The following is a 16,471-nucleotide window of genomic DNA, read 5'->3' on the forward strand; positions in this document are numbered from 1 at the left end:
CGAGAGCTTTGCCCAACAGTTCTCGGCCGCCCAGAAGCAGACGGAGGCAATCCGACACATCCTGCCCCGGCGGACCACTGCTGCCCCCACCTGTCCGCCGGCCGCAAATGCCTTCGTCTGCTTGTCGCCGAGGTCGACCTTCTGTGGCGTCCTCCGCTCCCGCTAAGCCCCAGCAGCAGCAACCACCTAAGGCTCAGCGTGGAGCAAGCCGCAGGACATCGAACCAAACCAGGAGGCAAGTGCAGGTGCAAACAACCCTGAGACGGGCGACCCAGAGGTGGATCGGACTGGCTCCTTCCCCAGGGTGAGGGCCGGGCGGAGAATCTTTTGTTTCCTTTGGGCCTGCTCGACCGTGCAGCCGACGAGCTCTCACGGCAGCAGGTGCTACAGGGAGAATGGCGACTCCATCCCCAGGTGGTCTAGCTGATTTTCAGTCGCAAGTTCGAGAACCCCCAAACTTGCTCAATCAGAGCCGTGCTTTCCTTCCTGCAAAAAGGGTTGGAGCGAAGGCTGTCTCCTCCACCCTCAAAGTGTATGTTGCCACGATTGCCACACATCATGATGCAGTTGAAGGTAAGTCTTTGGGAAAGCACAACCTGATCATCAGGTTCTTGAGGGAGGCGAGGGGACTAAATCCGCCTTGCCCGCTCTCTATACCCTCTTGGGGTTTGTCTCTGGTCCTTTCGGCACTTCAGAGACCACCCTTTGAGCCTTTGCAATCATCTGAGTTAAAAATTCTGTCCTATAAGACAGTACTCCTGGTTGCATTGGCCTCTATCAAGAGGGTAGGGGACCTGCATGCATTTTTGGTCGACGAATCGTGCCTAGAATTCGGCCCGGATAACTCTCATGTGATCCTGAGACCCCGGCTCGGATACGTGCCCAAGGTTCCTACCACTCCCTCCCGGGACCAGGTAGTGAACCTGCAAGTGCTGCCTTCGGAGGAGGCAGACCCAGCCCTGGCTTTTCTCTGTCCCATTCGCGCTCTGTGCGTTCCTCAGGACCTCAGATCAACTCTTCGTCTGTTACGGAGGCTAGCAGAAGGGAAAGGCTGTCGCCAAGCAGAGGATGGCCCACTGGATAGTGGATGTCATCGCCTTGGCTTACGCCCGGGTTGAGAGCCCACTCCACTAGGGGTGTCGCTTCTTCCTGGGCGCTGGCACACGGCGCCTCGCTGACAGACATCTGTAGAGCTGCGGGCTTGGCAACCCCTAACACGTTCGCTAGGTTTTATAGCCTACGTTTTGAGCCGGTTTCTTCCTGTGTGCTCGCTTCTACCAGCCGGTAACACCGAAGTTCCCACTCTAGTGTCGGCTTGCTGCGCCACTCCCTTCAACTGGAATGGATACGGGCGCTTTTTGCTCCAGTCGAGTTCCTCCACACCCCTTCAGCAGTCGGATGTTGCGGAGCGTCCGACGCCAGGCCTAGTGCTCGTATGCTACGTGTAACTTGTACTAGGCTGGGTTCCATATGTGGTGATCCCTGCAGCGATCCCATATACGTATTCTTCCACGATCAGCTCCCTGCGGTGAGCCCGTGTCTTTTCCTTGGCAGAGTCCACTCTGCCGTCACTGTCCGGTGTTGTCTCCCCCTTCTCAGGCTGGAGCTACCCCAGTGACATTCCATATGTTGCACTGCACCTACCGGCCAATCCATATGTGTATTCTCCACATGTTACCTCCCTTCGGGCAGGATGTGGCTTCCGCAGTGTCCCTCTCCTCTGGAAAGGCACGCTCTCCCAGTGTTATCCAAGAGTTCCACTGTGTGGGGTATAAAGGAACAGCGGTTGAACTCCCTCTACGCAGGCCTTCCGCCCCAGTCAGTTGGGGGTCTGGGAGTCTTGCGTAGGGCGCTGGATGTGGCAGCAACTGTGGCGTTTTCCAAGGGATCCCAATTACATTGACACATCGGCGTTACGTCGAACGTGAGCGACTGAAAGGGAACGTCTCGGTAACTAATGTAACCCTCGTTCCCTGAAGGAGGGAACGGGAGACGTAACGTCCCGTCACCACTGTTGCTGACCATCGCTGTGTGGCCGTCACTATCTCGGCTTCTCAGCAAAAAACGATATGTGCGTGTGCCCGCTTCCTGTTTATACCCGCGCTGCAGGGCGGGGCCCGTGACGCGATTCACGCACACCAACGTTCATTGGCTCGTGCTGTAGACACTCGAAGTTAATAGGGCTCCCTGAAGTGATAACAATTACGCCGTCACGTCAACGTTACATCCCGTTCTTCAGGGAACAAGGGTTACATTAGTAACCAAGGCGATATTCAGCCAGTCTTCCTCTGAAATACCCAGACCAGATTATTTTTCCCATTTTAATCTAACCTTATTTGTTGATTGTTTCTCTATGGCTTGAATGGCTAGATATAGTTTTGAGAAAAGTTTCCTATTATCTTTATTTTTATACATGTTGATAAATAGATCAGTTAAACTGGTGTCATGCTTCTCCATGTATCGTATCTCTTTATTAAAATAAGTCCTAGTTTGTAAGTACCTAAAACAATCAAGTTTTCCCAGACCATATTTATCTGAAATCTCCTGAAAGCTATCTAATTCTCCCTTTGATGAAATTTAACTAAAAGAGGTGATGCCAAGCTAGAGCTGAAACCTCCCATCAGCCCTGGCTGGTTTAAAGTCGGGGTCGAAAGCAACTCATCTTAATAGTCTAGATTGTCTTTCATGTAATGGTGATTTGCATTCTATAAACCATATTCTAAAAGGAACCTTAGTCCATTGATTTAAACTTTTAGAATACTGTTCATATAAAGGTTTGCTACCCAGCACTGACTGCAATGGTACAGTCAGCTGCGAGATCTCCAAATACTTCCACTTTGCTATATATTCTAGGTTACAGCAGCATGCTAAAGGTCTTAGCTGGGCTGCTTTGAAATAATCTGATAAACATGGCAGTGATCGACCCCGTTTCTCTTTCGGTAGCTGAATTCTTGGCTTCCTACCCCCCCATGCGCATCTTGAAGTCCACTTATCCCATTCAGTAAACTGTTTTAACGAAACTTCGACTGGTAAGGATTGGAAGAGGTATAAGAGTCGGGGGAGCATGTTCATTTTTACTGTATCTATCCTGTTATGCATCTCTGAGGGCAGTTGGGACCACCAATCTATATCTGATTTAATGTTCTTGCTTATAGGGCCATAACTGCTATCAAACCATTTAGAAATATCCTTTGTTAAAACCCAAGTACTTAATACTTGATTAATTCCACTTAAATTTTTATCTACTCAGCATGTCATTCTGAGGGGTGTAGTTATAACTTTGTGTTTTTTGAACATTTAATTCATATCCCGAGTAAGTGCCAAATTTTTTTAAGATGGACATCAACCTAGGGATACTAACCTCTGGTGCTGCAATAAACAACAAAACATTGTCTGCGTTCAGACAAATCTTTTGTTTGAAACCTCAAACCGTAATTCCTTTTATAACATGTTTATATTCAAAATAATTTTTAACATTTCAGGGCAGCTGTTCTCAAAAATAACCTAATGCACAGCTAACTGTTATTTTACTTAAATAATACATTTGATTGAATAAGACGTGATAAACTGTTCTGGTTTATTTTGGTAGACTAGGACTGCTTGAACTATGATCAGATTAACACATGCACTCCACTCCGTCTTTGACCTGCTAATTGTAGACTGCTTATTTTTATCCATTGTAAAATACTTCTTTTTCAAGTTCCTACAAGTTTTCCTGTATTTTTATGGTGGTACTTTAAAGCCAAAGGCTAAAGTGATTATAACCTTTCTCACTCACTCATTGCTGTGAGTGAGTTTAGCTGGATGCTTAAATCCTTTCCTTCACTGGAGCGATAATATTTTCCTACAGGCTAACTCTGAAGCTCAGATTCAGTTGCCCTCTTTTATGGTACATTACTGAGGGCCTGACTTAATTTATTTTTATTTTTTTTAAACATATTGTGATTCTGAAGCTGTTGTGCCATATTGCGAATTTGTATACATTTTTTTTTTTTACTTGAAAGTTCCAGCGATTAGAAATTAAAATTTCACAGACTACTAAATTTACTGCAGGACGTGATTCAGCAAAATAAGAGAATTGGTTAATAGAGTTAAACGTACCATGAATTCCATTTACATTCCATTTTCTTTCATGTTATGTAGCTGCACAGATGGGCAGTTAAATTATGATGGTTGAGTTCATTTTGATTGAGTGTTATTTGATTGAGAGGGGAAGGGGGGGTTATGAACTGTGGGGTTTCTGAATAAACTTTATCTATGGTTGTGTTTATTTGCACATATACTGTCTGTGTTGTTTTAGCTCCAAATTTCACCCAAGGAATTATGCAAATCACATTCATGGGCAAAAAACCCTGATTTACAGTCTTGTAGGTCGGTTCTGAGTGCTCAGCGGGGAGGATGCAGCAAACCCCTGCCATATTTATTTGGGCCTGAAGCATCACTCCATTACCATGATCCAGGCAACTTATTTGTCTATTTAAAATGCTGAAAGTGCAGCAGTCTACATGGTGTGACTAAATACATACATCATTATAATGCTGTTCCATCAACTGGTCATCTTTTGGTGAGTTATTGCTTCTGGGACCTTAAGAATAATACACAAAATACTGTTTAAACTACAGTAAACGAAATACTGCCACCTGCTTTCCACCAGAGGAAATTTATGGAAGCCAATTTGTGTTTGTTTAATGCCTACTTTTCAATACTACTACTTCTAATAATAATAATAATAATTAAAAACAATCCACAATTAACTGGTAATAGGTGAGGGTATCGTGATTGCATGCAAAAGGGGCATCTCAGTTTTTGCAAGCCAGGATGGGTCATGAGGCCATCAGACAGCACTGCATGAGAAACCATCACGCAACTGTGTTAAATATAGCCACATAGGCTTGAGAGTATTTTGGAAAACCGTTGTCCCTTAACACAGTCTGCTGCTGCATCAAGAAATGCAACTTGAATCTCTGATAGAAATCTATACATCTGTTTAATGCAGATATAGCACTGAGTTATCTGGGCCTGAGCTCAGTGGTCAGATGAGTTCATGTTTCAGCTTGGCATTATGGGCTCAGTCCCAACACTTAAGTTGGTCAGTGAAAACTTTGAACATCTTTTCTTTGTACTTTTGACAGTTAAATAAAGGTAAAAGAGAATTAAATTGCCCCTATTATGCCATTTTAAAGTTTACTAATTTTGTTTTGGAGGTCTGCTACAACAGGTTTACATGCATCAAAGGTCAAAAAACACTTTCATTTTCTCATAATATACATTGCACATCACCACATTGTTCAATGATTCTCAAACGACTCGATGGATTAATCAATCTCTCTAAATCCCTCCTTTCCGTGAGCTACTCTGCTCTGATTGGCCAGACAGAACGTTAACAGAACGTTCCCACATGGTCTTCTGTTGGTCATATAATAACGTTCCCGATATGACTTTTGAGGGACGCTGCATATTGGTTATTCTATGGTCACGCAGCAACGTTACAAAGAGGACATTTGGGACGTTAACAGAACGTTCCCATACAGTCAGATGTGGACGTTTTGCGCTGGAAATTAAAATCATAGTATCTTAATGATACAAAAACAACACTGCTCTAAACATATAGAAATTTGCATGTATATTATAAATAGTAGCATGGTAGTATACTGTTCTGATCATTGCCATGTGTGTGTTTTATCAGGTAATAAGTTCTCCTCGTCCCATGCCCGTTTGCTGCTGGTTGGAGTGTGGTGTTATGCTGCAGTGTTTGCAGTAGGTCCGCTCTCAGGCTGGGGTCAGTACGGGTCAGAGCCTTACGGCACCGCCTGCTGTATTGACTGGCGCGCGCCCAGCTACAGCACACCGGCCATGGTCTACATCATCTGCCTCTTCTTCTTCTGTTACATCGTACCCTGCACCGTCATCATCCTCTCCTACACTCTCATCCTTGTGACGGTCCGGGGGGCCCAACATGCAGTGCAGCAGCACGTCTCTCCGCAGAACAAAATCTCCAATGTGCAAACACTTATTGTCAAGGTAAGAGTCACACATAGAGTTGAGCAGAAGGAGTACTCCACTGCTTTTGAACCTGTTGGAGGTGACGGTACTAATACTGGTTCCTCACTGGTGTGATTGCATTGATTCCTTGTACAGTATTTAAATGTAACAACTTTAAAAATGTCAAGAGGTTTAACCACACTGTTAGACCTTACCGGGTTTTTTTACAGTAAAATACTGGCAACACTGTTGCCAGTAATTTACTGTTAATTGTACAGTTCTGTACTGTAATCTAGTTTGTTTCTGTAAAAATGCACTAAATTCTAATTCAAGTTAACTAATTCACTTGCAGAAACCGACTGCCTTAAATTGACCAACTGTCATTTAAATGTATTAACTAAAATTTATAATGCATTAATAATGTGAGCAAAGTATTACTGTGAACTTATTTCATTTGAGACCACTAAAAAACTTTTGTAAATAAAGAGATTTCCACTGGTCCAGCAACTACACAGTCACGCCTGTTAAATAAAGCAACATGCAGCGTATCATCAATGTTTGTAGATCTTCTCCTGGACTGAAGCACAGGCTCTACTCTTCTGCACAATGGTGACCCAAAAAAACGAAATTTTACAGTAAACTACTGGCAACAGTGTTGCCAGTATAAACCTGTTTCATAACTTACAGTTTATTACTGTTAAAATACATTTTGTGGGTGTGTCTTTTTATCTTACACTGTTAACCCTTTCAATCCCACAGGGAAATCCACACTACAAAGAGTAAAAGTAGCACTGACGCAGTGTTGCAGTGAGATAATTAAGAGAATATGTAAGTGATTGAGCATTAGTGATGAACACCTGCTGTTAGAACAGAAAATAGAGAAACACAATAACTACGACTGACTTCCAGCCATTACACATTATACACTTATTATTAACCAGTATGACTTTATTTCTGTCATACAGAAATTGTTATTGAAAATGTTTGTTTGAAGTTACCATTATAGAGATCAGTGCTTGCTTTAGTTGGGATGCTGATGCTAAAACATTAGTGTTTCTTTTGCTGCTTGAGCTGTGTTTTTGCAAGTCACACTTGTGCACACACACAGTTTATGAATGATTGTGGTTGTAATGATTATGATGACAAAATCATCATATTGCCTGTTCATTCACTAAGGAATTAATTCTTATTCATTCAGAGTTTTATCCTTGATCAAAAGTGTTACATTAGTACTTCTGTGAAACTACAGCAATAAATTAATATGACTCATTTTTTTTAACACATCATGCATAACTAGAGAAACAGAGCTACACTGTCTTTTAGAAACACAGAGATATCACAATTTAGCACATTAATCTCAACAATGGTGGCAATATTTCTTTTTTTTTATTATTATTCATGCAGCAGTGCATGCTGGGAGTTTTATATTTTCCTGGAACCCAGCATGCATTGCGACATGAAACTTTTCACCATTGTTGTGATTCATATGCTGATTGTTGATGTCTGTGTGTGTCTGAACCAAGTAGGAGTAAAATAAAATTGAATGCACTATATGATTGTTATTTTTCAGAAGACCTGATTACAGAAATATTGATTTCATTTTGTAGATACACAGATTCATGCTAAATATGACATACCCATAATTTCAATTAATATATACAGGAAAAATCTGAAAATCAGATAGTCCAAGATGATTGTGACATCATCACAAAAGAATAAAAACACATTATCATCCTCTTGACTTTTTCTTGCCATATCAAATGTGTTTTATAAACTCACTGTTAAAGCAGTCAGAGAGAGATGAATGATAAGAAGTCCAGGGACAAGAGACCAACTAAAGCAAATACTGATCTCCATCATGGTGACAAAATTTTTTATTATTAACTAAATCTCTGTTAATTCTCAACAATAACTTTTGTACATGTATGAAAGAAATAATCATAAACTGGTTTGTAAACTGGTTTCACACTCAGTGTTACTGGAAGTCAGTTGTAGTTTCTGTGTTTCTCTTTTTTCTGTTCTTGTTTCTCTGTCCTTCAGTGATTCTGCTAATCAGGTGTTCATCAGTTTCTCAATTCACTCTCTTCTTTTCATTCACTCTGTCAAGTGGACTATATTAGTGAACTAATGTAGGGAATAGTGAATGAGGGTATAGGGTGTGACTGGGAAAACAGCCTCTGAGTGTCGATTTTGAGCACTGTTCATTTACAGTATATTCCTGTAGGCTATTTTTGTTTTCTAGGGTATATTACTGTTTTAATGGAAAATGGTATGATACTGTCTGAATTACGGCTTTTTTTACAGCAAGGGTTAACAGTGCAGGGTCTAAAATTAATACTCGCCAATACATGCCTTCCTGTGCCTTGTAGGATTGCAAATTTAAGAATATGTTTAAGATCTGCTGATCCTACATCCTTACATAACATCACATGAAAAACTAAGGTGAACTACACTGTATTGGGCATTCAAGGTGAACATGATGGCATCAACTTACTGATTAGATTCAATGTAGTTTCCATTGAAGGGGTTTTGTTAGTCTTTGATCTTCCTACTGAGAGTCAAACTATGTGTGAATGATTACATAGGGCCCTATCTTGCACCCAGCGCAATTGACTTTGTACACTGACGCATGTATCATTCCTATTTTGCACCCGCGCACAGCGGACTTTTCCCTCCACAGACGCATGTCGGTAAACTAGCAAATTAACTTGTGCTCCCGGGGCGGTTCAGCACAAAGAGGAGGCGTGGTCCGGCGCAAACATTCCCTGGTGCTATTTTGCAGTTTCAGAAAACAATTCCACCACAGACCTTTTTAAAGGCTGTGGTTTATTTCACGTTACGCCCAAACTACACCTATGAGTAATGAAGCTTTTTCAGACCAACCCCTTTTAGATTTGTGTCGGGCGCAAGAGTCATTTATCCCGCCGGTATAATAGCAACAGCGCCCAGACCCACAAAGTTACTTGCGTTTCACGCTTGATACTTGCGTCTCAGATCGTTAAAATAGGGCCCATATTCTTAGTTCTTGTGACCATGTGACGTTTATACAATTTGGGGGGTACCATTATCATCAGTCGGGGGTAATTGCCTCTATTGTCTTTAGATGATTCGATTTAGTGGTCATCTCTAAGGCAGTGTGTAAGGTCAACACCTTTAAGGACTGCCCTTTGAATGCCTATAAAGCCGCTTTCCGACCGGAGGAACCTTTTCACAGTTCCTAGAACTATTGGCTAAAGTACCCAGATGTCGGCGTGTTCGCACCGCAGGGACTAGGAACGATTTTAGTTCTAGGAACTCCATTAGAAGGAACTAATTTAGGTCCTACTTCAGAGTCGGGTCTAAACCAGCACTGTAGGAACTACCCGTGACGTTAGTGTACGCTGATTGACCGAACGCACGCGGAACACCAGCACCCGCCATTTTTAAAACAGCTAGAATATAAACACACAGATTATAGCCTATATATTTACTCCATAAACTAACTATACAAACATGGAAAACAGTGATAGATGGGCCTCTAAACCTTTATGCTGAAGAGAAAATCCAACGCAACTTTGAGGGGACCAAGCCAAACATGATTATGTTTATCCAACCACACGGCATAGGCTAATAACCTTTTTTCATATACTGTCTACTTTCTATAACAGTTCTATCTAATAAGATATTAAACAGTACTATTAGACAGATTGCTAACTAATAAACACAGAGAATGCGAGCATTGTTTGCTCTGGCGTTCTCAGCGCCGCCAAAATAAAGGTCCGTCGCGCCGCCAAAATAAAAGTCACCGTGCTTGCGTCACTCCCTTACCCCTCCTACCAGTTCCTATGGCCACTTGGCCAGTGCGAACGCAAACAGCAAAACCGAGTTTGGGGGAGAGTAGTTCCTAGAACTGTTTAGAAGTGGACAGTTCCTAGAACTAAGTTCCTGTAACTACTTGGTCGGAAAGCGGCTTAAGATACCATATAAAGTTCCCTTAGTCAGACTTGATGACTGCAGCTACCGACAGCTCGTGTTCTCAATAAAGAATCCTGCTGAAGATACAACCAAGTCTCCTGGTCTTCGCTTCTGAGTTTCCTACAGCTTCAATGGACAAATTCACATTCAAATTCTCTGCGAATATCCTAGTAAAAAAATAGTCTGTTATGTCTAAAGTGAACGCAAACACAAATCGCATGATCCGTGAGTGCATTCGGTCCTGCTTCAATCCTGCTACTGTCTGTGTGTTTTTAATGTTAACCAAACAACAAAGGACAAAGAAAAAAACACTCACTGCTCTTGAACTTTAAAAAGCATATGAAGACCATGCAGTGTTATTTATTTGATTAGCCTGATTGATTGAATTTTGGTACTTGAAAACTATTAGACCTCTCAGAAGAGCACTGTTTATTTCATTTGTATGTATTGCATTGTAATGTATTTATTTGTGCTTTTGCTTTTAATTAGATTTTTTGTTCTTATTGTATTACTGACTGTTTACTTGTCTTTAAAAATGTAGGCTATTACATTTCTATTAGTTAAACTAGTAGTTTTAGCTGTGGTATTGGAATAGAGGAGTGTGAATTTTCACTGGTATCTAAAATGTTGATGCCATAAGTGCCTGTTTTTATATTATTATATGTAAAAATATTTTTGCCCGGTAAATTTTCTTAAGTCACCGGCCATTGGCAGGTGTGGCAAAACAATTAGTTTTAGGCCCTGGGTATAACGATCAAGTCAAAAGAGATAACATAATTTCCTTAAATCTTGAACGCTTAAGTGTACACACCATTATTATCCGTTTTTATAAAAATCATTTTTCTATTTAAATTATTTATTTTTGAACCATGAATGGCAAAGATTTGAAATAATAGAAAGTGTGTCATTGTTTAATATGTGGATTATTGTGAGTCCTTTGTTCTCTTAGTAGTGATCAGGCAAGCATCACTTTCACACTAAGAATGATAACTATTACTGTGACGTTTTAATAATTCTTCTTCTGTGAGAATAGCGAGGAATAGCTATAACAATAATATCACAGATGTGCAATATCTTTGAAATCACTTTCAGAACAATTTTTTCCTGCTGATTATAAATAAATATAAAAATAAATCCATTGACAACTAATCAGAATCCGCTCGACTTTAACGAGCTCCAGCATTTAAAGCAGCAGATTACATAAATGGAGCGCAAAGTTATAAAAAAAAAAAAAAACATTATTATTAACACGCCCAATGATACAAGTATTTTTATTAGAATTTTACATTTTACAAAAAAGCAAAAGAAAACAAAATATATTTAGAAAATGTATACAACTCAATGGATGATAATATCAACAGAAACAACAATATAAATAATTATTAATACCATCCACCATTAATAATGATAATATAAAAAGGGGTTTGGGGGGGGGGGGGGTGTAGGAGAAGAATAGCGGACAGCACTGATCAGAGTCAGTGTTAAACTGGTTAAGATGATCCAGAAATGGTTGCCATATACTGTCAAATGTATCAAGGTTACCCATAATTCCATACCGCACTCTCTCCATGTGGAGTATTCCAGTGAGGAAAGTCAACCAGATCTTGAACTGAGGAACAGTTTCTGATGTCCACAGTCTCAGAATGATGCTCTTAGCAATAATCATTCCATAAATAATAGTGCCTTGTACAGAGACATTATGGTCTGACAAAGAAACAGAATATAATGCGATCTCTGGATCAGGGTTAAATACAAAACCATACATGTCAGAGAACCACTTAAATATGTTACACCAAAACTCGTAAAGTTTAGGGCATGTCCAAAAGAGATGGGTAAGAGAGCCCTCTGCAGATTTACACCGGTCACATGTCAAAATTCTATGTCATTTAGATTTTGAATAGTGCAATCTATGCATCACCTTAAACTGATGCCTAGAGTTATAGAACAAGAACGAACCCTGCTAAGGCTATTAACATGCCCTTTTAAAGCAACACTAAGGAACTTGTCCTCTTCGGTCGCCCTACAGGTTGGAAGCGGAATTGTTCATTACCGCTGTCGTAAATAATTTAGCCTACCGTCGCACACACACTCGCTGTTTATCCAGCACCGGCTCTGGAATGAACGATGTCCACAGACAAGGTAGAGTATGTTGCATGATTTCATGAAAGTATGATGTATTGCGACATCAGAAACGAAGAAAAACTAAATAATGACTATTGTAACGCTTGACGTAAAGCAAGTCAAATTTGTAGTTTTCTTATGTCTCATTCGAACTACAGAAACGCGACCCGGTTTGGCAAACTTGCATAGTGTGGTTATAGCAGATATAGGGCTGCACAGCGAATCCAGAAGTGCCTTTCACCCTGTTACGACTTGATGAACCACTGAAACCATTTTGGAAACATTATTTTAAGGTAAAAAAATGTACTTAGTGTTGCTTTAAGGGAACTCGCGCTGCGATGAGAATTGACTGAGTGCCTGTTCGTGATTGTGTCCTGAAGCACGTGTGAAATCAGTCCAATGGCGTGACGGGACATCATAGGCGGGTGACGTCACAACGAGGAAGCTATAAAGCGCACCCAGACCAAACAATGGGTCTCATTCGCTAAGAATTGCTTGGATTATTTCGTATTTCGTCCCGCACAGGGGAACTTCTCACAAAAATCTCCGGCCTAATTCAACACATTCGTACGCACATAAATTTGTTCTTAACATTGTTCTGATGTTAATGAATTTAGAGTATTGTAAATGGCCAGGTGCACAAGGTTAGTCATTTGCATAAAACACGCCCAAACCATCTCCATATGTGGGCTTTCCACAAATGCTTTCCTCACAGCCTTACGTCTCTCTCGTCAAACTTGCCGCTGTTTGCAGACGCGCTCTCGCCCGATCCTCGAGGAATGCCAAGTGTGCCGGTTTCACCAGTTCTCACAATAAACTTCCTTCATTATTTTCTGGAAACAAACTTTTTTGCATTATTTTCCTTGTTATCTCTGTAAAGCTGCTTTGAAACAATCTGTATTGTAAAAAGTGCTATATAAATAAATGTGACTGACTTTAATACAGGCCCAGATTACAGAGCTCTATGATGATGATTTAAGATGCAATTAAATTGTATTATTTAATCATTTTATTATATAATTTTACATATGGATTATATAATACAATTAATGCAACATACTTCAATATAATTATAGTCATGTTAGGATGAAATATAACAGTAACACTTACAATAAGGATCGTTAGTTAACATTCGTTAACTACATTAGTTAACATTAACTTATAATGAACTGCATTTAAACTGCACATTTATTAATATTTGTTAATGTTAATTTCAACATTTACTAATACTTTATTAAAATCTTATTAACATTAGTTAATGCACCATGAACTAACATGAACTAACAATGAACGTCTGTATTTTTATTAACTAATGTAAACAATTATGAACTAATACAGCAACAAATGTATTGCTTACGGTTAGTTCATATTAGTTAATACATTAACATTAGTTAACTAATGAAACTTATTGTAAAGTGTAACCAAAAAAACTTCTTAACACGATTAAGGCCGGCGTACAGAGTAAGTGCTTTTTGTGGTTTCAGTTGTTCCTATATATTCTTTTAAAAAATTTAGAAAAATTTTTTTTTTTATTAAACTCACTGCATTTGGATCCAGCTCTCCTTTGTTTTTGAGTTCACCTTACATAACAGTCAGGTTTTGAGAAGTTAGATGCCTGTATGAAAATACTATATTCAGCCTTTCATCCAGACCGTTCTTTACTTGTCTAGTTGATCTTTGGCTGCATTTAATTTTGAGGAATTAAATGATAAATACTCATCTGACATTAGAGAAGTTAGATGTCTGTATTAATATACATGTAACACTGTTCGTTGATGAGGGAAGAAGGAGGTGGGAACCAGCGATCACTTTAATCAATTCCAAAATAAACAAACAACCAAATGAACGTAAAAGCAGCTAAACGACTAAAAGGGTTCAAAAGGCTGTATTATTCATGCTAGGCCAGTGGTTGGTGAAGTCACTGTAAAGAAAAGTGACATCACCTGTAGGCTGAACATGCATGTGCATGACGTCACCTTTTTCACAAATGTGCGTTTTTGTAGTTTACAAAATATGGTATCGTTTGAATACTTTGAATCTCGTTTTCAAAAGTTAGAATTTTCAGGCTCCCAAAACGCTGTTGTCGTGTAAATTGACGGTCAAAATGCATTCAAAGTTTTTATTTTTAGTTGAAAACACTGTTGTGGAAACGGCCCCTATAAGGATTAAATTAAACAGTATTTCATCAAAAATGTACTTTCCCTGGCAAAACATTCACTGTCTCTGCCCAAAATAAATAAATGAAGCTATTTCTTTTGTTGTTTTTGACCTATGTAAACTTACAATACCAACATTTTAGATACCAGTGAAATTTCACAATTCTCAATTCCAATTTACAATCACAGCAAAAACTAATACTAGCCTCACTAAGACAAGTAAACACTCAATAATAAAATAAGAATGAATAAGCAAATTAAAAGCAATAGCACAAATAAATACAAGATAACAAATACAAGATACAAATTAAACAAACAGTACTTTAAAGTGCTTGTGAGAACTGTATTATGAACTAATTGTACACAAATACCTATTAAAGCTACAGAAGTTATTTAGTTAAAGATTTTAATGTTGTCTGTGTGGTGTTTTAAGACAAATTAGGGCTTATCCTATCATTTCTGAGGCAGATGTTTGACTCTGAGATGGCGAACGGGAGCATGGTTTATGCAGCTCATTATTAGCTGTTTGATAATGTAGTCAAGCCAAATGCTTGTAAAGATGTGCTGTGTGCTTTCCTCTCAATAACAAAATACGTGAAATTCACAACGTAATTTCAGGAGGAGTGAACCCATCTAATCTTTCCATTAACCTTGCTCCGGCATCAGCTGTTCTGGCGTCCCTCCACCTCCCCATCTCCACCTGCATAATTTAGGCATCTTGCTACCATACTCATCATCCAAGCATTAGTAGTCCCACTGGGGGGGTTATCTAAGCTCGAGTTGAAGCTGCTTACTCGAGCCCCTCCACTGCGGAGAGCAAGCCAAATACGCTTAACCTTATTAGCTTAAAGATTAAATGGGCAAAGGAACTCGTGAAACATAAAAAAATGACAGTGGTGAGAAAAGGTCAGTTAAGAAAGCATCTGATCATAGAGATGTGGATATGTTTTCACAAGCTCTAAAATGCGGTACTCTAATCACTTCATATCACGTTTATTTAAATAGCAGTGTATACAATAGACTGCTTTAATGCAAGCTATATTAAACTACAGTACTAAACATGAAAAAGAAACATGTCATGTCAGCATTAAACAAGTCTCACTTTCAATTATACTTTCTTTTCTTCTATAAAGTAGCTCTCCAGTGTGTTCATGTTTTTACTCACATCTGACTTGACAGAAGAAATGAACTGGAGAAGATTTCCACATCAGAGAAGGAGGAGCCCCAGAGCACACCTACCTATTACATAATCACCACAGTCCAATAGTAGTTTGTAGGTGGAGCAGGAAAAGCACATAGCAGGAGATCTGGCCACTTGTAATCCAGGGCATCCAGACCTAATGGACCTTGTTCCTCCTCTACTGCAAACCACAGGGAACAATGTGCTTTATCTGTATTTATGTATGTGTTCATGATGTTTTTGTCTGTTTCCTCTTCATATAGCTATCAGTGGCAGTATGTGTTGGATTTCTGATGGCGTGGAGCCCGTATGCTGTGGTATCCATGTGGGCGGCCTTTGGTGATCCAGACTTGGTACCTCCAGTGGCATTTGCTCTGGCAGCTATGTTTGCCAAGTCATCCACCCTCTACAACCCAATGGTCTACCTCGTCTTTAAGCCTAGCTTCCGAAAATCCCTGTGCCGGGATGCCACAAAATGCAAGAGAACACTCTGTCCCTGCATGTGCCAGACAGACAGTCAGCAAAAAGGAACAGCAAGCCTTTCAAAACTGAACACAAAGAATAAGTGTAACCACACATGGGTCTCTAATGGACTGAATGAGAGCCACCAGACATGCAGACATTGTCCAGAAGGACAAACAGGGCATTACCTGGATATCACACCCCAACGGACAGCACGCATCCTCATTGGCTCCGCCCACAGTGAGGTGGCAGTCAGCCAGCTCTCCAACGAGATAAACAGCGACTTCGTTTAGAGGAAGAGAAACTGATCATAGCAAACATGAAGGAGGGAAGTCATAAAACCTTCTTTTCCCTCTGTACAATAATAGGGGAAATAAGTATGCTATAAAGCAGAGTTCTCAAACCGGTTCCACGGAGGGCCTAGTGTATGCAGGTTTTTGGTCTTTCCCTTCAATTAGTGCCCAATTAAGACCTAGACTACCAGGTGAGGGGAGATCTTAACCAATTAGTGACCTACTCAATCAGTTTGGTTCAAGGTAAAAGAGAAAACCTGCATACACTAGGCCCTCCGTGGAACCGGTTTGAGACCACTGCTATAAAGTATCATGCTTGGTAG

The 16,471-nt window shown here is 40.2% G+C and overlaps 1 protein-coding gene across 1 annotated transcript in view; it reads left to right on the forward strand.

The window, feature by feature from the left end:
- opn7b (opsin 7, group member b) overlaps positions 1–16,208 on the forward strand; it is a 102,391-nt gene extending 86,183 nt beyond the window's left edge. Inside the window, exons 5-6 of the mRNA XM_079848491.1 lie at positions 5,687–6,021; positions 15,657–16,208. Of these exons, the coding sequence (XP_079704617.1) occupies positions 5,687–6,021; positions 15,657–16,148 (827 nt within the window). The 3' untranslated portion in view covers positions 16,149–16,208. The remainder of the gene's footprint in view (positions 1–5,686; positions 6,022–15,656) is intronic.
- Positions 16,209–16,471: the final 263 nt, after the last annotated feature.

Source organism: Squalius cephalus, assembly GCF_949319135.1.
Source record: "Squalius cephalus genome assembly, chromosome: 18".
In the NCBI taxonomy this organism is placed as follows: domain Eukaryota; kingdom Metazoa; phylum Chordata; class Actinopteri; order Cypriniformes; family Leuciscidae; genus Squalius; species Squalius cephalus.